General features: G+C 42.7%; 1 protein-coding gene across 2 annotated transcripts in view; it reads right to left on the bottom strand.

Moving 5' to 3' along the window:
• Nucleotides 1–23,900, bottom strand: part of RSU1 (Ras suppressor protein 1) — a 107,371-nt gene extending 83,471 nt beyond the window's left edge. Inside the window, exons 1-4 of one of the 2 annotated variants that reach the window (XM_074574562.1) lie at nucleotides 23,559–23,900; nucleotides 23,058–23,169; nucleotides 14,598–14,648; nucleotides 275–395 (exon numbers count right to left, since the gene is read on the bottom strand). In XM_074574562.1, the coding sequence (XP_074430663.1) occupies nucleotides 275–395; nucleotides 14,598–14,648; nucleotides 23,058–23,166 (281 nt within the window). In that variant the 5' untranslated portion in view covers nucleotides 23,167–23,169; nucleotides 23,559–23,900. Of the gene's footprint in view, nucleotides 1–274; nucleotides 396–14,597; nucleotides 14,649–23,057; nucleotides 23,170–23,435 lie in introns of both variants that reach the window. The other variant, XM_074574560.1, reaches the window with a different exon arrangement.
• Between the last annotated feature and the right edge of the window lie 1,051 nt (nucleotides 23,901–24,951).

Below are 24,951 nucleotides of genomic sequence, written 5' to 3'. Positions count from 1 at the left end.
ATAACTGTTAGGTTTTACTTCAGTATTAGATGAATGTGAGTTGCTGCTTGCCGTTAAACAGTTATCAGTATACCAGAGTAAGTGTTTGATCACTTTTAAGTACCTGATTATCCAGGATACTAGATAAACACTCTGAAGTCATAATTGCCAAAATATCCTCACAAACACTTTCAAAAAGAAACTTTAATAGCAAAAAATAAGAAATTCCAGGTTCCGTTTCAACAACATTTGGCATTACCTCTGTTACAGCAAATTTTTGCATTAAGATACGCACCCAAGATTCAGGTGTTTGAGCTTCTGAAGGCTGCTAATCTGTGTAGGCAGCTCCTCAATCTGGTTGTTGAAAAAGTTGAGCACTTCTATGTTTCTCAGGTCTGCGATGTTTGCTGGCACAGCTGTGGGAAAGTTTTCATCGTGAGAGACTGCAATTCAAACTAGCTACCTAGACTATAGATGCTCTACTAGCACCCGTCTTTTGCTCTGTTTGTAGTGTCTGACAGTAGAAACAGCATCTAATAGCTAATGCAATAAAAGCAAAGTTTATATCAAAAAAGCCTCCTATCTGGAATCTGTTCTCATTGCTAAGAGCAGTCACTTTGCACTCTTCAGAAAACTACTACCAGCACTGTAAGGTATTTTGACTAACAAACACCACTGCAGAGAGACAAGGACAACAAATGCTCTCATAGACTAAGAGAGAGAAGCAGGTTGTCCGCTTGAGTTCACGTAGCACACGCGGGTCTCAAAAGAGCAGACCCCAAGAGATTCAGATAATTTCATTATTTGAATTGAAAAAATTAATGATACAAGTAGTTACACCAAGACGACAGTTTTATTAAAGGTCTTTAACAGCAAACATGAAATAAAAATTCATTTTTAGCAATAGCCCATTCTGCTTACTGCTTAAATAATCTAGCATCCAAGTTTTTTCCATTTAAGATACAACAAAATTTACAAAAAAAGTAAGTTTAGCCCTAAAAGATGGACTCTTTCAGTTAACCTCCAATGAGTGAATAACTAGCTGATCAATACACATACATGGGTACATTGGATTACCGACAAATCAACATCTGCTTGCTCTCTAGAAACACAAAAAATAATAAAGAAGCACAATATGAGTATGTCTGTACAAGTGAGGTTTAAAAGCTATTTAGATTTGTATCTTTACCCCTTAAACTTAGTAAGATTTAAGCAGACTGCTGAGGTTTACATAAAAAGAGGTTGGCAAATCACCTGCACCAAAGCTTGCACCTGTGTTCGATATTCACCTTGGTTCAGTCTCAACTTTGACTGCATCAGGAACCCACAGAGTGCACATCTAAATAATTACAAGTTTTTATGAGGCCATGATTTTTCTTTTATTTGTTGGCATGAGGCAATCTCAGTCTTGAAATGGAGTCAATAATGTTTACAAAGCAGAACATTATAGTATGTCACATTTACTAGACATTGTGAACAATAACGGGATGCCTAACAAACACTCTAATTACACTACATAAATATTACTGTTGAGGGCCATATTCATTGCAGAAGATTTCTAGCAGACTTTTTTTATAAAGTCATTAAGGCAAATTTGAACATTTAAAAGCCCTCCCTTTGCGGTATTTTCCAACTGGTCCATGCCTATCTGTCACTCAATGACAGCAAGAATTATGTGCCTTCAGAAAGTAAAGGGTAATGTACTACTACTGTTGTTTTAAATTATTCCCTAACAGAAGTGAGGATTTTAATTGACATAATTCAGCTGTTTCCAGCCTCAACATTTCACCAGAACAGTAATTACCAATATTAAAATGTTTTCCTTTCAGAAATTAGACTTTATAATTTGACTTTGATGAGATGCAGTGGACTGGCAAACCATGTTACTGCTCTTCTCAAGCAGATACTATGTTCATGCAAGACTAGTAATCAGAAGTACTAGCAAATGCAGGTTTTAGCTTAGTCAAAGTCTAAATGATACAGAGATCAAATACAATTCTCCTGAAGTTACACTGTTGATGCAATTAATAAAAATTCAGTATGAAGGTTTTGGCATTTTTGACAGTGTAAGAGATTACACGCTCCTAGAAAAAAAAAGCCACTGCAACTTAACATCACAAGTTATGCTAAATGTAATGCAGAGCTCTGTTGTGGGAACACTGAAACAAGAGCCTGACATCTCAGAGGTGACTTACCAAACCTACAGTCAGCTTGGCTGCCTAGGTGTCAACTCTGTGTTTCAATTATTCAGGTTGAAAGCCATCACCAGATGATAAAGAAATTAAGATGTTACCCAAGACACCAAAATTTCTCAAAGCCAACTGAAAAAAAGTACATCTTACACCAAGGACCATACACTATCACTACAAAGAGAGGAAGCCCATGAAACTTTTTTGATTGTGCTGTGAGGCTGGACTACAGAAACTGTCAGACTATAGAGACAACTTGTTAGTGCTACCCTCATACAAGGAAAGCCAGCGATACCTGACATGCATTTCAGTTGAAACAGTGTTGGTTACAGGCACCTTACATTTAGTCAGTCCCATTCACAGTGGATTTAGTTCCCTAATGACCTCTTGCATCACAGAGTAGCAGCAAAGCTGTTCTGTGTCTGTGAACAGACCACAAGATGGGGACGAGTACCCTCCAAGGAGCCTGACAGAGTCCAAACAATAAGTGACATCAAGCAAAAAGCTGGACCCAGTTACTGAGCTACCCTGAACTACTGACACTGATTTAGTTGATGCATCCTTTCAAATACCTGTCCAAACCAGCTTGTTTCCCATCCTTAAGAAAAAGGGAATTCTTAAGCTTGTATCTCACTTCTGACTTAAGCTAGGAGACTGCAGGGAGAAAAAGATTCATTACAAGGAAGAAGGTGAATGATGATCTTAATTAGAAATAAAATAAAAAAACCAAACACAAAACAATCAAAAAAAAGCCCCATGAGGCTACCTGGAAAAAGATGACATCTAGACAGGAAGAAAATGGCTTCTAGAGATTTGTTCACAAAGATTACACTTGCACTGAAGATCACAGCAGAGAACTCTAGTGTCAATGGGTTACTACACAGTTGAAGAGTCCCTGATTCTATCTGCTTACCTGACTTGCAACCATGGGGCAAAACCTCAACTTCCACTGCCTAGTTTATCAGAGGTTTTAAATTTGGTTTTCTTTGTGAGGGCACAGGTGTGAATAAGCGTCCCTAGAGAACAATAGAAGCTGTGCCCGTGCACACTGTCCACTAAGTTTCTGATATATTTGTATAATTGCCACATGCTGTACTTTATGTTATAAATTACACTTAGGATAATTTATATCATTATTTTCTTCAAGCTGTATGAAAAGCTGCATGGGTAAGCAGGCTAAAAAGGCTAAAAATTTAGCAAAGGATTTGGATAAATTACTTTGTGTCTCACCCTGTTAAATGAAAGTAAAAAGCCCTAATCCACAATTGTATTTTTTCGTTTGGATGGAGGGGCTGGAGGTATTTAGTGAGACAGAAAAACAGAAGAGTAGGCTTGTGGTAGTGGAAAGAGGACCTTTTCCTGTAACAGCTTATTTTCTGGTTCAACAATTCAGATGAATGAATGCTCTCTTGGATTCAAAGAAAAACAGAAGACTGAAATTAACTCCTGTACTGGTCTTGTAGCTAAACTGCACAGATCCAGCACCTTCAGGTCTAAAGATCAGCAGTGGTCAAGCAAGGTTGACTAGGCATATAATGTCGTCTGTTCTGAACTTTACACGAGTAAGTGCATCCCGACTACCGTCCCACTGTTATGCTGCAAAATTCTTCCCAGATATATAGCAGACTGCAAAATATCAAAAAATTCATGTTCTGGCAATACTGAGTTCCACTCAAGTCACCTTCTCATGATGAGCTGTGAGAGTGAACTGTCAGCATCCTGGTTCCATTCACCCACATATTTACAGTACGATCCACAGTGTCTTAACAACTCTTCTAAGACCATCTGCTGCCCAGTGTCATTAACAACTAAACTCCCCCTCAGCAAATGCTAGTAAAATTTGGCAGCCCAAAGCCTTTGCGTTCTCCTGTGAAGCTTCAGTCACATCATGAAGCCCCATTCATATTAAGTCTCACTTCACAAGACCAGGAGCAGCTTCCTTCCCCGTGTTCAATACTGGAAATTGCATACGGTGATTCACTATGTCAGCTATAGACTTCACCTTGATTTCAAGAGCTTGGTTGAGAGTAAGAGTCTACAGGCTGCACACCAAGGAATAAGAGGCTCCTGGAAATAAGGACTGTCAGCTTGTTATACTTGAAAGCATTTACAAACAAACATGCTTTGTTTTGCCCTGAAGCTAGTGGCAATTGTTTAGGCAAAAATATATTCTCATCAGAGCAGCCTTTCACTCAAGGCAAGTTATTCCTACATAAGCAGCAGCTGTTCAGAACTTCTGATATGATTTCCAAAACATACATAAGAAGGATTAAATCCTACTATTCAATCCCTATACCTCCACACCTAAGTATCCTGGATCTGGACTTTAGTTCTCTCTCTACATCAAGAGCCAGAAGCCAACACTAAACATCTAGCTTTACTAGAGGGCTGATGTTGCCCTCTGTTGGAGAGCAGATACTAAGTTAGATGGACCGTTTATCCGAGACAGCTATCATGCACACACTAAGAACCTTTAAATCAGTCAGAGCAGCTTGGACATAAGCGTCTCAGACGTAACCCTTTCTCATGAAGCAGGAAGTCAAGTGGTTCTCATACTACTACCTATAACTGACATCTAGATCCAGCTCCTTTTCTATACCCAACCTCTGACAAAGGAGGATGAATACAGAAAATGGAGGAGAAGAAAAGATGATGCATTTTTCCACCCTCCAGTTGTTCCACTCTGCAATCATTCATCTAGATTTCAATACAAGTCCTCTTGTGGTGGCAGGGCCCTTGATACAGCTGAAAATGCAGAGACTTCAGAAAGTCTCTATTTCTGCAAGTGATCTCCAGGATTATTTCTCTTAAAGTTTCTGTGAAGCACTGGAAAACAACAGGAATACTCACAGCTTTGAAAGTAAACAAACTCAGGTGTTTGCAAGATTAAGTCTCCATTTGCTTTTTATCTAAAAGATGAAATTTAGTCTGTTTTTTTGTGTTTAGCAGGGACCAACATGAAATCAAACATTTCTGAAAACACTCTTAATAAGAGAGACCCATATAAAAATTTCCTTTACAATTTAAAACTCAAATATAAAAAAATTTTGACAAGGAAGCTCAGATGAAAAAGGTGACAAGAGCCAATAAACTACTCAATTGGACAAGTGAACTGATTTATTAAATATCATAGTTTCCATGAGAGGAACACACAGTATATAAACAGAGTTAAACACTTCAGTTCATTTATACCTTAATACTGAATGTTCAAAACAAACATTGTCCCACTGCTGCTTGGAAAACAGTATCTGTAATACTTGCCTATTCATAAAACTGCATGAGTAAGCATACGATCTCCTCAATAAATATGATTCAAAGGCTACAGAAAACCTCCCATTGAATTCAATGGGTTTTGAATCGGACAGCAAGTGAAATAAGCATTTCAAGCATTTAAAATATGATTAGTTTCTTTGGCATCCACACCTTTAAAAACTTTAAGCTGCAGAATCCCTGTTTTTTCAGAATGTTTCTTTAGTTAATGAAGTAATTTTGCAGTACATGATGTTCAGTAGTACTCCAAACCTTTACAGGTCTAAGAGAATATTTATTCAGAAGAGCTATTAAAATAGCACTACCTGTCAGAGAAGAGATTTATAAGCCTATGCCAGTTTCTCATTAAACTGTTCCACTTACAAGCTGGTCAAGAGTCTGAGTAAAGAGAACTCAATACAGACCTTCGAGAGTGCGATCAGTCCATTGTAGATCCCAGGTAAGGTTTTCTAGCCAAGAGCAAGACCCTATTTCTTAAGCCTACAGTAAAACCTGTGGGCTATACAATATAATAAACCCAGTTCTCCCGACTGTTGCTAATCCAATTAGCATCAACAGGAACTTTTCATGAGTAAGGATCCCTTAGACTAAAGGTCATAAAGACATGAAATGTTACTCACATTTCATGGGGGAAGAAGTATTTAGAAATACTAAATATATAATGCATTCTGTGCATCCAATATAACTGTACTCATAGAGCTCGAGTCATGTTTAGATTAATTCGACAAGGGTTCTGTTATATTGAGAGAGAAGCAATCAGCTTCACCAAAATGAAAGAGGAATTAGCAGAGGGAGAACACAACAGTTTTCATTTTAAATATTCATAAGCGTGCTGATATCATACTTGGCAGTTAACTGAAGAGAATCCTGATCCCAACTGAAGCACACAGTACTTAATTTACGCATTACGTAGCTCAAGTTTCTCCTTTTGTCCTCCCCTCACTTTCTTCCAAAGGTGGATACTAACCTTCCTCACACTTAAAACATTAAAAACAAACTTCTCTCCTTAATCTTCAGCTCTTTCCACAGACCAGCAGAGTTCTTTTTTGCAATCATCCAGAGAAGCACTGCAGTTATGAAAGTGTTCTTATGAACATGTTTAAATTATGCTGCAGCTCACTTATGTACTACTGTGCTAACAAAGCCATTTATCAACAAATAGTTTTAATTTAGAAGCCAGAGTTTAAGTAGAAGTGCTGTGAGCACAAGAAAGACTGAGAAGAGGCCGGGAATCAAATGACATCTACTGAAGACAAAGGACAAATCTGTTTTTCTCTGAGAAGAAAATGCAAGATGTGCTCCAGAGTTTGTAGAGACATACTAGAAACCAGGGGCTGAGGTTAGGAAGCGATTACTAGTGAGTCTCCTTCAGGCGTTTAAGTTGTTTAAGCATGGTTTCACACTACTGCACGGTAGCCGGCTTTAGTTAAATCAAACCAGATGAAGTTCAGCACATTCCCCTTCCCCTCCCTCAATATTCTCTTTACTTCAGTCTATTTAACATGCTTTCTGCAGTTTACAAGAGGGACTAACCAAAGATGCCCTGAACACCAGGTCTTTGTAACTAATACTATAAGTATCTGTTGACCTCACAGGTCAAGGTCACTCCAGCCTCTTACTCAGAAATGCCAACTTTTAAATACTCTATACCTGGCAAGAGTATTTCCAACAATTTTACATTACAGCCTGTACGTACACATGGAGAAAGATCGCTTATATAGGGCTTCCACAAAAAAAATTACAGCCATTTTAAGCCACTGGTAGATAAGCGAAGAGACAAGAAATTTGTACTAAAATATGTCAGAAAACATTGAGACTTAGAAAAAATTAGTTAATGTGTTTACAGATGCCTTTTAATAAGAGAAGAACAGCTTCTGAAGAATTATGTTAAAAACAAGTGATTTGCATCTAGTGCTGTATTTAATATGTACGCTTACTTATGATGCAAAACTGACTTTGTTGCCATACAGCAAAAACTTTGACAATTTAATTTATGCATAAATGGGGGTGGTTTCAGCATGCAATCGTTATACCATTAAAGCACAAAACTCTTTCCTAAATTATTCTGCTTCATTCTCCCAAAGCTTCTTAAACCCAAAATTTGTATTATTTAAAGCTAAAATGCTCTACCATCTGTACTTTGTCAGAACCAAAGCTTTGGGCTTGCTTCAAGGAGGAAAAAAAGCTAACAAGGTATTTAATATAAACATTTGTGTAGAACTCAGATGTCACAAATTTAGTAAGGCATATGCATAGGGATCTCCTTTTCCCTCCTTCTCACATCCCCCTGTGCACTGCAATCATAAAGATATTTCCCTTCAGAGATCCTCACACCAGAAATAGGAAGTAAAAAAACAAATCAAAATATATAACCAAAAAAGAAAAGCTTACAGTTAATTTGAAGCACCACTCCCAAGCACAGTTGAGAGGCCACTCTCAGGCAGAAATCTTGTGCTTTGGACACAACCCTGGTTTCACCGCATAGATAACTTACTTGCGCCATTTTGGGGTATATCATGTCAGTACGAGAGCATGGAATGACTTACCAGAAGGAAGCAAAGGCAGAAGCAAAGTAGAGAAGAACACAAGAAGCAACGAAGAGTAAAGAGTATATGGGCATCTAGTTCCCTCCAGAAGTCAAGTTTGCTATATAAATAACCTGATACCAGGCAAAATGCAGAGTGTCAGACAATAGACAATACCAGTGGGAGACACTATAACACATTTCAGCAGTCTGGACAGGACAAAGCAGCTAGACTGGGAAGGCATTCAGGACAGACAGATGCAGTGTTGCTATCTGCCCCTGGACTATCTCCAATGCATCTCGGTATACACGGCAGCCAGAAAGGTGACTTATAAAGGAGATGTCCTAATATAAAAATGACACCAAGGGATTTTAGCAGCATGTTAAATAAGATCAACGACACAGTCAAGAGGGTTAACAGTAATGAAAGGACAAGCTCCTGTGCTGGTCATGCATAGAGAGCAAGACAATCTAGGAGACGGTAGAGCGAAGAAGCAGTAAGCTGTGCGAGCATTTAAAAAAAAAAAATAAAAGGGGAAAAGTTTTGAACTGCTCTGCTGGAAGAAGGCGAAATGCACAAGGATGATAAAGGGTGGACACGTGGCTCTCAAAGGAACAACAACGAGACACAGCTATTCTGACAGGATCAGAAAGTGAACTCAAACAAAATTCAGGTGTGGAAATGGGAACCAGCAGAAAAAAACCTAATGGATCATCTCAGAAAAAGGAAAGAACTAAAGATGAGTAAAGGATTACACTTGAGAATCAAGGAAGAAGCAGTGGAAAGAACATAGGACAGTACAGGACAGCAGCTCGGAGGAAAGGGAGAGGAGGACTGAACGTGACATCAGGTAATACAGGGGAGGTTTGATAAAGAAAATAGTTGTTCCTGATTTCTCATCATTCAGACATTTGATAACACTGGGCAAGGAATCACAGCACAAGAGCAAAAGGATAGAAAAAAAAAAAAGTCATCAGGAGTGAGCTATGAGTAGCAGACAACTTTTGAGAACATTTAAAAGCAGCACAAGAATACGGTGAAGCTGATGAGCACAGGATCACCTGAGGTTAAGGAGACTGAGGAGAATAGCAAAAACTAAGCTGTGTCCACCACCACCTACCAGGCAGGCTCAATCACTACCGGGAGCATAAGCATCTTCCCACAAAAGAAACTGCTAAAGCTATTTAAACAGTGACCTCTAATGGACAAATCATATAATGCCGGTATTTCCACTGACGGCAGAAACACTCATGGACTCCAGGTACGACCAGATAATGACACAACAGCTACAATCTCTGAAAAGATTCTCCACATGATTACAACATCAATTAGTCACCTCTAGTAGGCAAGTCAAATAACTGTTACAGCAGTCACAAGTCATCAAAAACTTGCAGCATACCCTAAAAATAAGTGGAAATAAAACATGTCAAGGTGGCAGCGCAGTAGTTGCACGTGTACTGATGACCAGCAGCGGTACCTGCTGTCAATGCTGAAGTAACCTTTACCATCCCAGCCTGCTTTCCAGTCACGTCTTCCCCTCTGCGCACTCCTGGGCTGGATTACAGTTAACCTGAGCTTCTGAAAGCTTTTCAAGCACACCTCCTCTTCATCATGTAGTACAAGGACTCTAATTGACAAACTTATCAGTGTACCAAGTAAGGATATTAAGTGCGACTATATTAGGATGTGAAATTTTGTATACACTAAGTAGCTGGAGAATACCTTGAGTTAGCCTAGCTATCAAAAGACTAGAAGTTTCAGTACCACTTCATACTTAATGGAAAAATAATTCATAAAAGCTGCTCTACAAGGGAAAAAAAAAAAGGTCAGATAAGGCATAAACCACAATATACATGCTCAGTTTGTTTTAAAAATAGGAGTTTCTCTGTTGCTAATTCTAATCCAGTTATTGCTCACTTACAAATCTAGTGACATAAGTGGACCAAAAGGTGAAGCCTAATCTACCCTGCTGACTGCAGTTTGAGTCCGCAAAGGTATGGGTTTTTTTCCAGTCAAAGGCAGCCATTTGGTGTTCTAGTGCAGCCAATTTATAAAAAAGCTAAGCCCTCAAGACAATGTGATACACAAACCTTATTCCCAGCTGGACAAAACTCTCTCATACTCACTCATCTATTTTACACTGTCTCACAGTGCTCCAAACCATTCTGCTTGAAATGACTTGAGGCAAGTCCCAGAGTAGAAAAGCCAAGCTTGGCAATATGCCTTTCCTCTCCCTGACCTGGGCTCCCTGGACATCCTAGTATTCTGCAATTCCCAGCCTGTCTCCCAGAACCATTACAGAACCACAAACTCTAGCTGGAGGTTTGAACAGAGTAGGAAAAATTCCTACACCAGACCTACACCAACACTTTAAGTTCACTTTCACCCCATTCAAGGGTGTCAGAAAGAGTAAGTGGCCAAGAGTGCTGCAGACTTCAAGAGAAGTTACATTCCACTTGAACTTGGGTGAAGCAGCCCTAAGTAGAAGTGCAGAAAACAACAGAATGGATACCCATGAAAGTTATTACTGTTGCACAGAAGATGCAGAAATAATATTTGTGATTGACCAAACTGATCAAGCGTGGTTTCTACAGATGTCCTGTGGCTCCAACTCCCTTCATACCACTCCAGCACAGCTTTCCTAAATCCCTACCACTATTCATGTCCTATTAACGATCCCACTAAGCAGGAGGTAAATGTCACCTGTATGTACCCCAGCTACCATCAAATGACATGGAACAAAACCAATTTGGTCATATCTACCCAAATTAACCCACCCCACTGGAAGGCAGATCTCTATCAGTCAGCCACTCATTTCCACAAATTTGAGGAACATTTGTCAGGACTTCTATTCCATTTATTTTGATGTTAGCCAATGAGTTCAAAAGACAGCTGGGTCACGGTCAGACAACCTATGCAGGCTAATAGCATGAGCATGACTGTCTTTAATATTGCTTCTCAGATGTATACTGGATAGAAGGCTTTACATCACTAAATGATGGAATGAAAAACTCCCAGTACAATATATAGAGACACTGGCCCATATGTCTACATTAATTAACTAAAAAAACATAATTACTCATTTTCTCCCTCTGCTTTCAACTGGATTGTCACGGGAGACCCCCAAACTGGAATCATCCCAGGTTTTATGCAGCAACTGGTTCAACAAGACTGTAGAATCACAGCTATTTAGCTTCCCCTAGAGTTTTGCTTCTGATTTTGAAGCACAAGAAGTTCTCATCAAGCAGTAAAGGACAGACTCAACTGTTTCAGAAGTTAACTATAGCAGAAGCAGCCAGTTCAAGACTCCTCCACTAGCGCAGCACCAGACAGCTGAAAAAATCCATCCTAATATTCTTCAGAAAAATCAATGTGGATTTGAGTACTTCTGATAATGAATGATCTAGACATGCAAATGCACAAGCATCAGCCATATGAATAGCATACTAAAAACACTAACAAAAACCATGCCACAGAAATATTCTAAGCAGTATGATGGATTTAATAGTGCGGTCCTCATACTTGCTAAAGAAACTTTACTTTTAATACAGTTTGCTGGCAAAAATATGAACTATGGTCACATAAAATTATGCATATCCAGTTTTTACATGTATTTATTCTTCCAGATAGACATATTTACTCTAAACAACAGAAAAAAGGCAAGCAGAACACTCATTTAAATGGCAGAAAACTAGCAGAAGATGCTAATATGACCTTAGTGTAGCATGTCAAGTGTCACTGCCACCAGCTTCCTAGTCATTTTAAGAACAATCTACTAAGACAATTAATTACACAGCTTAAGAGATTAGGTCAGCAGTGTCAAATACGAGACTATGAACTTGAAATTTAGCCTTTTAAAAATGTGTGCTGTCTATTTAAATGTCTACATCAATTTGTGAAAGAATAGCAAGTTTCAGAATTGATGAGTTACTTATCAGGAGAAGCAGTGGTTTTACCTTCCCATAAAAGAAACCCAACGTAGCAATTAGAAAACCTGACAGAATCCCTTGGCTGAGAGAACAGACATACTTGCGGCCTACTGATCTAAGGGCTACTTTAGAAGAAAACAGTAATTAAAAGTTGAGATTTATTATAACACAATTTTAGAACAGTGGCAATCCTTAAACTGGTATTTTGAAAACTAAAACTGTTTTAAACAAATGGTGTGCTCTGGGTTTTTCTTGAATTGTTAAAGTCAACCTGAACGCATCCTTCTTGGACACCTCCTATTACCGTATCTTTTTCCTCCCCCAGTCAGGTCTACAGCTAAGACTCATAGCTAGGACATAGGTTAGTTACTTCGCTTTTCACTCTGGTGCTCATGCTGAAGCATGTCACCCTCCCCAGGCTCAGTTCTCAGACAGCCAAGTTTACCACAGTTCAAGTCTCCTTGCAGAAGTTTCAGCCTGTCTTCTCTTCCTCAGAGCAAGGCTGATATCGGCTACCTGCCCGGCCAGTTGTATGTTCAGCTGAACTCACCCTTTAGCTACGTTTAAGATTTGTAAGGTGTCACATGGAAGAGATGATTAAGTCCTTGGAAGTGTGTTAGCTTTCAAAAGTTGTAGGATTTTCACAAATCCCAGGGAACGAATAGTCAAGTTTACCAAGAGTAATGCTTACAACTCATTTCATCCTTGTGCCAGGTAAGCAGACATGCAACAGAAGATACCTCAGGAAATAATCGGCACCAGACAGAAGTTCTGCCGGGCAGCTCTAGATACCCAACTTTGGATAAGTTGAGTTGTCCCACCACAAGCATTAGACAGAGGTCTGCAGAATGAACTGCTATCTCAAGGTTCTCATAACCCTCCAAAAGCTGCAGAGAAAGTTGAAGAGGCTGGATGCAATTAACCACCTTGCTTTTAAGCAGCTCAAGTTCAGAGACAGGCATCTCCTTGCAGTGACCTGAGGGAACACAAAAGCCACCAGTGGCCCTGTAGACAAACTCCATCAGTGGCTGATAACAGATGCCAGAGGGCAATATGCTCAAAGCGAGTTTACCATGATGCTTTCCCAAAACAGTCTCTCCGCTCCCAGCTATTCATAACTTCATGACCTTCTAAAACCAGCTGTGTGTCTAATAGCAATGCTTATGATTTCCCCTGCCTGGATTTGCCCATGAATTTACTCATTGATCATCATTTACATGTTAGATGGCTGGACATTGCTGGTCATACTTATAAAACAAATGGAGATTTCTTTGAAAACTATAATAGGGACAAAAACAAGTAGCAAGATGTCAGTCTAGAGGACACTGTACAATCAGAAGCAGGGCCTAGAATAACTAATTCATACTTCTCACAGCCACTCACATAGTGCCCATAATTTTATCTATTTACTACAACAAATCCTTTAAGCTACACATTAGTACCCAATAAACTGCATCTGGAGTAGAAGTGGTTATGTACTAAAACTAAGAATATTTTCGTTATTTCTTCATGCTTAATCCTCTGCAAATGCTCATAGCCTAAGTGAGATTCTCATATTAATATATATGTTTCAAATAACACATACTATCTTACAGCTGGTGCAGCAAGTAGTTCAGAGTTCAATAGGTTGGGTTTTATTGGTTTGTTTGTTAGCGGTTTTTTTGTTTATGTTTGTTTGGCTTTTAAACCCATCTCAGTTTGTAAAGCTTTCCTTGGGTATAGCCTGGCATGTGCCAAGGCACCTACCCAGTTATGTCCTCAACACGCACCCCCTTTGGTGGCTCCATTCCCCTCCCTGTTTCACGGACTCTTAAAAAATTCAGTTCCAAAAAGGGAAGAACTGGTTGAGACAGAAATACACTGGCACGTGCAGAGAGCAGACAAGGACAAGCACATCAACAAGAACACTTTCCTTCTCTTCAGAAGGCGCACAGTAACAGAGATCAGATGAAACTCACTGCTTGTATTTCAAGAACCAAGAAGCAGGAACGTTTGCACAAGACACTGATGGGTAAGCCCAAAACATTCTACAAAAAAATATTTTTTTTTGCCTTGCAAAAGTCAGTCTGATATCTGCCTCCACTAAATTAAGTCTCACATTTATGTTGTTCTCATAACATGCTATTCACCAACACCTCACTTAAGGCCTTTACTATGGGAAGTGGGATCCACTAGGTAATAACTGAAGTTGGTGTGTGAAGTACAAGCAAGAGACAACTTACACTCGAAAGATTTTTTTTGACAGAAGTAGACTGCTTGACTTTCATGCCTGAAGCTCACATATATTTGATTATAGGTATAATGCAGTTGAGTTGTAATTTATTTTCACTCACTTCAGTTAATTATCCATCTACTAAAATGCAAACTATATATTTCTGATACAGTTAACATTCAAAAGTCCTCACCTAAACATAAGGAATTCAGAGCCATGATAGGGAATGGATTTTTGGCTGAACTGGTAACAGGAATGAGAGATACAGATGTTACAGTATGTGGCAGGTCTGTACTGAAGTTGGAAAGGCATGTTGAACATGGCTGCTAAGCCACATCCTCAATCTCTTTATTAGTGCTTCACCAAGAAGCACTCTTAACAGTGACATTGCGCTCTGCTAAAAAATAAAAATAAAAAAATCAAAATAGCAGTGTCAGCTTTTCAATATTGCTCAACTGCCTGTAATGAAGTCCAAAAACAGGAGTATACTTACTTGTAAGCTTGTTGTGACTCAGAACCAGCTGTGTGATATGAGACAAGGTAACTGCAAGTGAAGAGAGAAAGAAGTTAGTTTATGGACTTGGCAACTGAGAGCTTGTATCTATTTTAGCTACAAAAGAAGCAAGTTATTCTCTCCACTCCAGTAACTCCACATTCATGTGCACTGTCACAATAAACAAGACAAGCTCAAGACTAAAGGACATATCCAGCCACTCCTCTGCCCCTTTACTTCTCTTTTCTGTTACTGCATCAAACACAACTTGAGCAACAAGCACGGCTGCCTCCCAGCAGAGGTCTGGTTCTGGGCACACAAACACCTTTTTATTTTCACCCTTTAAATCCTTCCTGAGGAAAAACTGATAGGTACTCCAGCATTTATCCCAACAGAACACATGCCACACGAGCAATTACATTTCCACATGTTCCCAACTCATTATTATGCTAGACTTAAGTCCTAAGTACCAACAGCTGCATTTACAACCTTGCATCCATGAAGCACAGTAGCAGACTAGTATCGTTGTTGTGTGTCAAACAGCCAGGTGACCACATGCAATATTTACTCAAATTAATTGAATGATCTGATTGATCAAAGCCCCTCAGATTCCACCTTATTGAACAAACGAGTGTGGAGCACAGGGCAGCTACAGAGACCAGCACTCTCCCTACCTTTCTTTATCCTTCACGTTTCTTCTTGCCTACTTCCACCCTCCACACCAACATTGCTTCCCCTAGAAGCTCCATAGCCCACAGTTGACAACAGTATCTAATCAGAAAAATAAGCTAAATAGTCAGAGGAGAAACTTGCACCTTGAAGGAGTTCTCAAACATCTTCCCTCTCCCCGTATAAAGTTTGCTGTATTTTATTGGAACTAGAAAAATTGAGAGATTTTCCTCCCCTACATCTTTTCCTTACTTCCAGCCTAGCCTCTTCAAGACAGCTGTAGAAACTACCTTGCTCACCCTCCTAGGTAGCTGGACACTTTTCCTGCCTGAAGGATACCTGTAGAGCTACGTCTCTTATCCCTCAGAGCTTTTCTCAAGCAACAAACATCACTAATGTTAGCCCAGAGACAGCCCACGGGCATCTTGCTGCCTTAGGGAATGAAGATATCTTGGAGAGCATGTGTGAAAACCGGGCCTGCTAATTAATACTTACTAAATTGCAAGTTGGAGGAAACAGCTTGGAGAGCTTTTACTTACTGATATAGCAACCAGTTTCAGCTAACCCTTGAAAGCTCGTGACTTAACACAGGCAAATACAACCTGTTAGCAGAATGAAAGCAGTCACCCAAACACAGAAACAGAAAATTCAGTGTGTGGGGGGGGAAGCCTCACCACAGTTCCCTGTGCAATTGCAGGTTGTGGAGGAAGGAAAGGCAGGGAGGAGAAAGGAAGAAACAGTGCACCCACCCTAAATTTCTCCCAAAATATGAGCGCTCTAAGTACTGCCTGTACCACCTCACAAAGCAGAACAGGAAGACAGAAGCCGATAGAAAGTCTGTAAAGAGTACCATAGAAAAAACAGCACTAAAGGTCAGACAGGAGCAGCCACCTCCACAAAATGCTCTAAGCTTTAAAACAGAAAAGGCACATCAGCACCTGAACCACAGGCAACCACGGAGCTGAAAGACACGCACAAGTCTGTGGGGACAGATGGGATCCACTTGAGGGTACTGAGGGAGCTGGCAGAAGCGCTCACCAAGCCACTTTCCATCATTTGTCAGCAGTCCTGGCAAACTGGGGAGGTCCCAGTTGAGTAGAGGCTAGTGAATGTGACGCCCATCTACAAGAAGTGCTGGAAGAAGCATCCAGGAAACTACAGGCCTGTCAGTCTGACCTTGGTGCTGGGGAAGGTTATGGAGCAGATCATCTTGAGTGCCATCGCACAGCATGTACAGGACAACCAGGCAATCGGGCCCAGCCAGCATGGGCTTATGAAAGGCAGGTCCTGCTTGACTAACCCGATCTCCTGCTGTGACAAGGTGACCCACTTTGTAGATGAGGAAAAGGCTGTGGATGTTGTCTCCCTAGACTTTTACTAAAGCCTTTGACACCATTTCCCACAGCATTCTCCTCAAGAAACTGGCTTCTCATGGCTCGGATGGGTGTACTCTTCTCTGGGTGAAAAACTACATGAGGAAAGGTTCAAATTCAGTTTGTACATCCACCAATATAACAGGCCTTTCTCAACTCTTTTCTGCCTATGAACCACCTCTTCTATGAAGATGATCTGACTTCTATGAATGATTACTTGTTAACACGAAGGCTAGACATGTCCATGGTTACAAAAATATACAAACTCTTTAAGGCAGTGGTAAAGGAAGTAGTCCCGATCGTCCCTGTGCCCCATGAAGTGAGACACCCATTTAAAGCATACAAATCAGAACAAAAACTCAAAGACTTGAAGAAGTGTTTAGGATTTTCTGTTTCTAAGCTCAAGATGTAATTCAGTATTTAAAGGAATAACCATACCAAATAATGTTTGTAACTCCTGCCAAGACGCCAGCTTACGAAGAGATACCACTTTCATGTGACTTATTTGCACCACAGAAGTATAAAGTCACTGAACTGCACCAAGTGCTAGACAGCAGCACACATGAAGTACCTGCTCTGGATCACTTACAAACTGAACTAGGAAACAAAAGAGTAAAAAAAGGAAGTGTTTTACTAAGAGAACTGGGACAGACCCTGACCTAATCCGCGTTTACGCACATGGGGAAGCTTTCCTGACATAGTTTCACCATTTCTATACGTGGGACGCTTACTCAAGGGCAATTAAGCTTTGGGGCTGCAGGCCTGGGTCTTCTGAACATCAAACGATTCACCCTGAGTGCCAGTCCCCCGGGATTCAAAGGGCACTGCGATTCCCACAGGGGAATTACTATAACCTCTCTACGATGCTACCAGAGGAGCTACTAAACACTAAGCAGCAGCTCCTTGAGGACAGCAGACCTCAGATGCCTTGTTAACATTAGAGTAATTAGCATAGAGGCGATAAGTTATTTTGATTTCAAGAATGCACCAAATATCCATACTGAAGTTTGAGCGTCAGGATACTACTGTTTCCCAGAGCAATTTACATGCATAGTAATTACAAATTCTCATTATGGTCCCAGTGTCACTATTGCTTCACAACAGGGTGGGTCAAGGGAAGAACATTTAAACTCTTCCCTTTTGGCCCTAGTATCTTTCATATACTGCTGCCACGCACTGCAAGTTAGCTTTACAGAAAATATTTATATGACAAGACTTATTTTTTTTTTTTAAAAGGAACAAAAAAACCCAAACCAGGAAGACTCCAGAGACCTTGCTGAACCACGATAAGACATTTTCTGTCCCACTGGAGGAAGTTAATGCAGGATCAGCATTCCAGTATCGTACAAAACTTACAAGTAGCCTGCCCCTCCATCTTCTGTGCTTTGGTTATTTTAGGAGCAGACAATTATATCAACACTAACTTTCTGATAAAAAAAATTCTAGGCATGTTAATTCCTACCACACAAGCATGTACTTTATGTAAAATATGAATAGCTTACAGATGGAATGATAATGAGAACAAATTAACACTTACAGAGTAAATAGGATTTCATCCAATATCCCCTCCCTGACAACAAGACAACTTGAGACATCTGCTGCTCTGCAATTTGGGGAAAATAATTCCTTAATTCATAGCTTCCCCATATCGACCTCTTAAAGATAAATAAATCAGAGATTAGAGACTGGTCCCTACTCCAAGAACAATTCCGTAACTGTTGATAGCTGTTTGAAGTTCTACCAACAAATGCCCTAACCTCAGGCTCGGGAAAAGGCGCATCCTACTTGCTGAACCCAGTTGTTCGCCCTACAGCTATTAATGGTCTCCACCATTACCTGTCCATATTGAGTGCTTTGTAAACAAATACGATCTATTTATTTTCACAATATGGAATTAAAAAAACCACACATCAGAACACTTCCACAGGGCAAGACATTTTTTAAAACTATTCATGGGTAGATGCACAAATATAGTATAGCTGTGCTCACAAATGGCATAACATTTGTTCTATCGCATGTCAGAATAATAAGGAAAGCCTTTAAACTTTAAAACTGTTTCACATGGTCTTTGCAGTAGTGTGATGAGATAAAGCACAGAACACCTAGACCAACGAACATTTTTAGTCTCAAGTGAAGTTTTTTTTCCTACAGAACATCTTTGAAAAGAGTTTTCTCATATTACATTTTCTAAACCCTCAAAAATTCAGACACTCTGAAGGTCTGTAGCCCATTTCTAGTTTGTACTTTAAGTCATTAATAGAAAACATGGAAGTGCCTGGATTCGAGGAATATTCCAAAAATAGAACTCAACTTCTAATGACAATAATGAACTCCTGAGCGAGCAAGCAGCAGCTCCGGGACTAGTGAACTCTTCTTTGTGAATCTGAACACCACATTATATACAAGCTGATAACTCCACTCTCCGTTTACTAAACACAAAGGCAGGAAGAGATGTAGAGATTGACAAGCTTCTAGATCTTAGCTAGTTTAAGACAGTTTCAGACACCAAGTGTCAATCTCCATCCAGATAGGAAAAGTATTTCATTGATTTGGAAAGAGACATTGGTATTTGACAGAGGCAAGTTTAGTCTGTTTTGTCTCTCCCACAACTGCTACAGAGGGTGGAAGGCAAGGCAAAAGAAAATACAAGTGGCTGCCCTGTATTGTAGCAAGTCATTTACTAGACCAGAAAGAGAGTCTGCAAGAGATTCCTACCCAAGGCAGGAATATCCACCAGGGCATATCTTCCCCTTTCCCATTTATCCTGTCTCCCCCTATATAACACCACAACAACTAGGACGACACAGACATTCACTCACTCCCCCTCACCCCACCTCAGGAGGATAGGGAGAAGAGGGAGAAAAAGGGAAAAAAAAAAAACAACTGGTGGATTGAAATAAAGACAGTTTAACAGAGAACAACAAAAGAGAAAATAATAACAAAAATGGTAAAAGAATATACAAAATGAGTGATGCAATAAAATTGCTCACCACCCAATGACTGACTGCCCATCCCATCCCAAGCAGTGATTGTGGATTACTGCCCCCATTTATATACTGAGCATGACATCTATGGTACGTTATATTCCTTTGGCAAGCTTGTCCTGCCTGTGCTCCCTCTCAGCTTCTATGGGAAGCTGAAAGAGTCCTGGACTTAATATAAGCATTACTTAGCAACAATTAAACCAGTATGTGTTATCATCAACATTATTCTCACACTAAATCCAAAACACAGCAGCTACTAGGAAGAATATTGACTCTATCTTAGCTGAAACCAGGACACATAATATCTTCGCTAACTCTATGTGAATTAAATTAAGCAAGCTTAAATACGAGTCCACTAACCAGTCCGCAGCAAGTACTCAAATATGCAGCAGGACAAGGTTATTCTTGAAGAATAATCAAGAGTACAAGGATCAGCTTTACTTTAAGAGTCACTGGCCACTGGGGGAGGCGGGGGGGCGCATTCACAACCATTAAATAATTACATGAGACAAAATGCCTATCAGGGGCTATTGAACACAGTAACTTAGGAGTATCCTCCAACCTAGTAAGTCCTTAAACCTCAAATGTCCAAAACCAGGGAAAACACCACCAAAATGTTCCCTCCTGTCATAACCCAATCTTACCCTTATCTCTGAACATCTACTGGTGGCCTTCATTAAAGACAAGATGCTGTGAAAGAACAGTCACTGGGCATGAATCATGATGGTTGTTTTTAACAAAGATCTTTATTTCATGGAAAAAACAAAGTTTCTGAAAAGGCAAGCTTTAACTCTGCTCTGCACTGGGAAGATATCCAACAGACCTATCAGGGAAGGCACCAGGACAGACTCATTTAGCTTGCCTGCCAGTTCTGAGAGCCAGACAAACCCAAAACACCCAATCTGTACTAGAAACAACCATTCATTAGGAGTCAGATGACAGGGCTAGAAAACAAGCATGTTTAACGTTTTCTCAAACCATGACCTAAAACTCAGACATATTACCTACTCATTACTTTTTCAAAGGCACATTTGAACGGTAATTCCTTCTACTGATGGAAAGCAGCAAATACCTTGATGACAAAAGAAAACCAAGCCAAAACCCCCAACTTATAATGCCTCATCTCCCAGAGTGCAGAGTAACTGAAAAAGCAAGACAGTCAATTAACTGAACAGAAACCAGCCATCATTTCCCCCTCCCCTAACTTCTGTCTCAAATTGGAGACAGCCCCGAATCCCCACGCTAAATCAAGTCACATGATGTGCACCAAGAATATCTGCACACGGACTTCTCTGATGTAATATAACTTGGGTACCACAAGTCTACACTTCATCTAGGGAGCTCCCTGCCAAACAAACTTCAGGTGCTTAATTAGCAGCTTGGTATCAGGGACCACCTGTGGACCAGTGTCACCCATCGTGGTCCCTGACCCTGCCTCCACAACAAATGCAAAACAGCATTCATACAAGAGCAGCTTTTTTTTTACTTCAGCATTACATTTAGCATTCAACATTAGTTTTTTTCCCCCACACACCCAAAAGATCAAAGCTAGCTAATTATGTGTCTTAGCATTGATAACAGGCACCAAGTCTACTTAACAAAAGCACCAGTACTCTGTTGCTGCCCCACACTCCTAATACATTAGTTTATCTGAAAGGGGTAAGTATAACTCTGAAAACGGGTCTCTAGTTAATGGGAGTTAAACACTACTTTGTATCAAGCCACGGTTCATCCAATAGAAATACAGTGAAGCTTTCTATTTAACATGAGTTGATCCATACAGGCTTTACAATGGGATCTTCCTGAAATTCCATGCACAACTCAGAAGCAGGAAAAGAATCAGTAAAGGCTGAAGACTTAAGTACGGAACGTAGTTCTGTAAAACTGCACTTACATCCTCATCCTTCACTGATGTGAGCGAAGATACCCTGGTCTGCTCCCAGCTCTGCAGACAATGGTGAGTTGGTAGCAAGCCATATACTTCCCTGAACTCATTTCCATCATGTAAAGAAGAACTATGTACATCTGCTCCTGTTTGCTATCAAGTTCAACAAACATAGTAAAGAGCTAAACCAGGATATGGTTAGAGTTTCAAGTATGGTGATTGTTTAAGACTTTGGGGTTTTTTTTCTCATTACATCACATATTCAGGAAAATTTCAGCCTGTGGCACACTACAGCTAGCCACAACTTCAACTTACTGGATATCAGCCGTACCATAACACAGAATGGTTTAGGTTGGAAGGGAACTTAAAGATCATCCAGTTCCAACCCCCCTGCCATGGGCAGGGAGACCTCCCACTAGCCCAGGCTGCTCAAAGCCCCATCCAGCCTGGCCTCGAACACTTCCAGGGATGGGGCATCCACAACTTCCCTGGGCAACCTGTTCCAGTGTCTCTCTCACCACACTCATAAGGAAAAATTTCTTCCTGATATCTAAGTCTACGCTCTTCCAGTTTAAAACTGTTACTCCTTGTTCTATCACTACACACCCTTGTAAAAAGTCCCTCTCCAGCTATTTCCTTCAGATACCACAAGGCTGCAATAAGGTCTCCCTGAGGCCTTCTCTTCTTCAGGCTGAACAACCCCAACTCTCTCAGCCTGTCTTCATAGAAGAGATGCCCCAGCCCTCTGATCATCTTCACGGCCCTCCTCTGGAGGAGGAGGTACATCATATGCACTCTCAGCCAAAGGAAAAGCAAGGCAAAGTTACCTGCTTTGTTCTTCATTTATGAGTCCCCCAGAGCTGTGACAGTGTGTTAACTTACAGCAAATGCAACATACCAATAACAAGATACTGTCATATTCTGGAAGCATATGCAATCATGCAACATCTAAAGTATGACATTGCTGTACCCGTTACACGGTACTACCTCACTCTCCTTCAGAAACCAGCCATGCCTAGCTCCAGCCTGATGTCACCCTATCCCTTTCAAAAGCCAGTGGAGATGCTACCCGGCCAGTGGCTTTGCTTCGGTTAGCAGGGAGAGGCAAGGACTGACAGGAGGCCAAGTCTACCCATCGCACAAGTGCCAGAATGACAACAGTGCGAGAGAGACTGGGAGCACTTAGGGTGGCAGATGGGCAGAGGTGATGGGAGGGATGGGCGGCAGCCCCAGCTCCCCGCGCCGGTCTCTCCAGTGCAGCGGAGCAGGGGCTCTGCCGAACACGCCCACGGCTCCTTACGGCGCTGCCGGGAGACGCACCGTTTCCTCCTACCCACGAACCTCCCTCAAAACTCCCGATGCCCAAAGCCTCAGGGCACCCCAGGTCCCGGCTGGGGCCGCCTCACCGCCGCCGAGGGGCTGGGGTAGCAGCCGAGGCGGGGCGGCCTGGACCCCCCCGCGTCCAGGGCCGGCGGCGGCCCCGTCTCGTCCCGGGACAAATAAGGAAGTTTCCGCGATCTCCACGCCCGCCGCCGGCGCCGGTACCTACAGAGGCCGGGCACGTCCAGCATGTTGGAGATGCCGCGGTCGCACATGTCCACTTCGGGCTGGTTCTTCTCCCTGCTCTCCTCCACAATCTTCTTCAGCGACTTGGACATGGTCTGGGCGGGGCAGAAACGGACACCGTGAGGCGGGCGGGGGAAAGGCGGGGTACACCCGGCCCGGGGCGCCGCCGAGACAGCGCAGGAACGATCCCCGCCCTGAGGGGACAGCGAACAGCGAGCCCACCCGTTCCGCGCCGCCGGGGAGTCCCGTCCCGCCCCCCCGCAGCCCAGCAGAGCCCTGATCGGGATGCCGGCCGGCCGGCCGCCCTTCCCATCCCCGGACGGAGGGGCAGGCCCCGCCACTGCCTCCCGGGGCGACTCACCGGGCGGTGCGCGGCGGGACAGCGGGACTGTCGGTGGCCCTGAGGGCAGCTGCGCGCGCGCGCGCCCGCCGCGCCCCACCGCCCCTTCCCCCGCCCTGCCGCGCACGCGCGCGGCCACCCTACCCCGGGCGGCGAGGGCACTCCTCACGCTCTCCACGGCCGGCAGAGCCGTTCCGCCCACGGCTGGGAAGGCACCGGGCCAATCAGCGCGCCCTCTCGGCTGCGGGCCCGCCGGCCATTGGCTGGGGGCGCCTGAGGAAGGTTCGCGGCCAATAAGCGCGCCCCGTTGGTGATAGCGGGTGAGGCCGTAAGTCTCTGGCCTTCTATTGGCACGGGTGAGGCCCCGGCGCATGCGCCCGGGTGAGTGCTGGCGACCGCTGAGTGCGGTCACCGGGCTTGGCGAGCCCGGCTCAGCCTCCTCCCGGCGAGCGCGGCCGCGGGCAGCCCAGTGCCACCGCCAGACACAGCCCCTCCCGGTAGAGGAGTGCAGCCTCCAGGGAGGGGGGGCCGCCGCGTGGGTTGCGGCGCCCTGTCAGGCACCGGGGAGGGGCCGGGCGCAGCCTGCGGGGACCCGCCGCCACGGTGGGTTCGATGGCGTGGCCTGCCTTGCTCGGGGCTGGCGGGCTGTGGGGGAAAACTGGCCCTCGTTAGTGCTGCTGCCCGGGCGGTGGTGGCCTGTCTGAGCAGGCGCCCCTGGATGCTCGTTCGTCTGGGTGGGAGTAAGCGTCGTGTGGTCACACAGCCCTCTGCAAAACAGCCCTAACGCTGGCCCCTGCTTCTTCGGTATCTGGAAAGCACTTCGTAAACGTAAAGCCAAGACACCGTTTTGCACCGAGGAGAAACGTGGGTTTGGGTGCCCCTGTCCTATGAGCTCCTCGTGCCCTGGTGGGGTCTGGAAACTGGCAGGGATGTGCCCCGGGCAGGTGGGTGCCCCGGCCGGTCAGCAGCAGGAGACAGGAGAGGCTGCAGAGCCGTGGCGCGGGAGAGCTCGGGCTCCCTGGGGACTGACCACGCAGGGTTTCAGAGTTCGCTCTGAAGTTTGGCAAAGGCTACTGAAGGTAAAAGGCACTACCGCAAAAAAACGTGGGTTCGTTGAATCAGTGGTTTCCATTTCTTCAGGTGTCTTGGTGGGTTTTTTAGACAGCTCTCGTTCCAAAATGAGTTGCGAGGCTGGGCCCAGGTTCTTGGCACTTCTAATTGAGCCTGCCACCATGATGTTCGAATTACAGCCTTTCTGCTTAGAATGTATTCACACCTATCTTGGGTAGGTGTTAGAAGCTCCTACTTACTGTCATTTGGCAGATAAGGAAGCTCAGGGCAATTAATGACTAAATGTATAAAATGACCTAAGGCCAAGCCACCCATTGAGAACCACAGCCTTGAATTTTGCATGTGCACTCCCTATGCACTGCATGGTGTTACTTAGAAGCCTAAAAATAATACCCACGGAAACCAAGATGATGAATGGGAAGGGGCCAAACCAGCAAATAAGAAACACTGCTGGAAGTCCAACTTT

This window comes from Larus michahellis, chromosome 2, assembly GCF_964199755.1.
Source record: "Larus michahellis chromosome 2, bLarMic1.1, whole genome shotgun sequence".
Classification (NCBI taxonomy): Eukaryota; Metazoa; Chordata; class Aves; order Charadriiformes; family Laridae; genus Larus; species Larus michahellis.
Note: the sequence above shows the minus strand (reverse complement) of the source record. Positions and strands in the feature narration are given on the sequence as shown.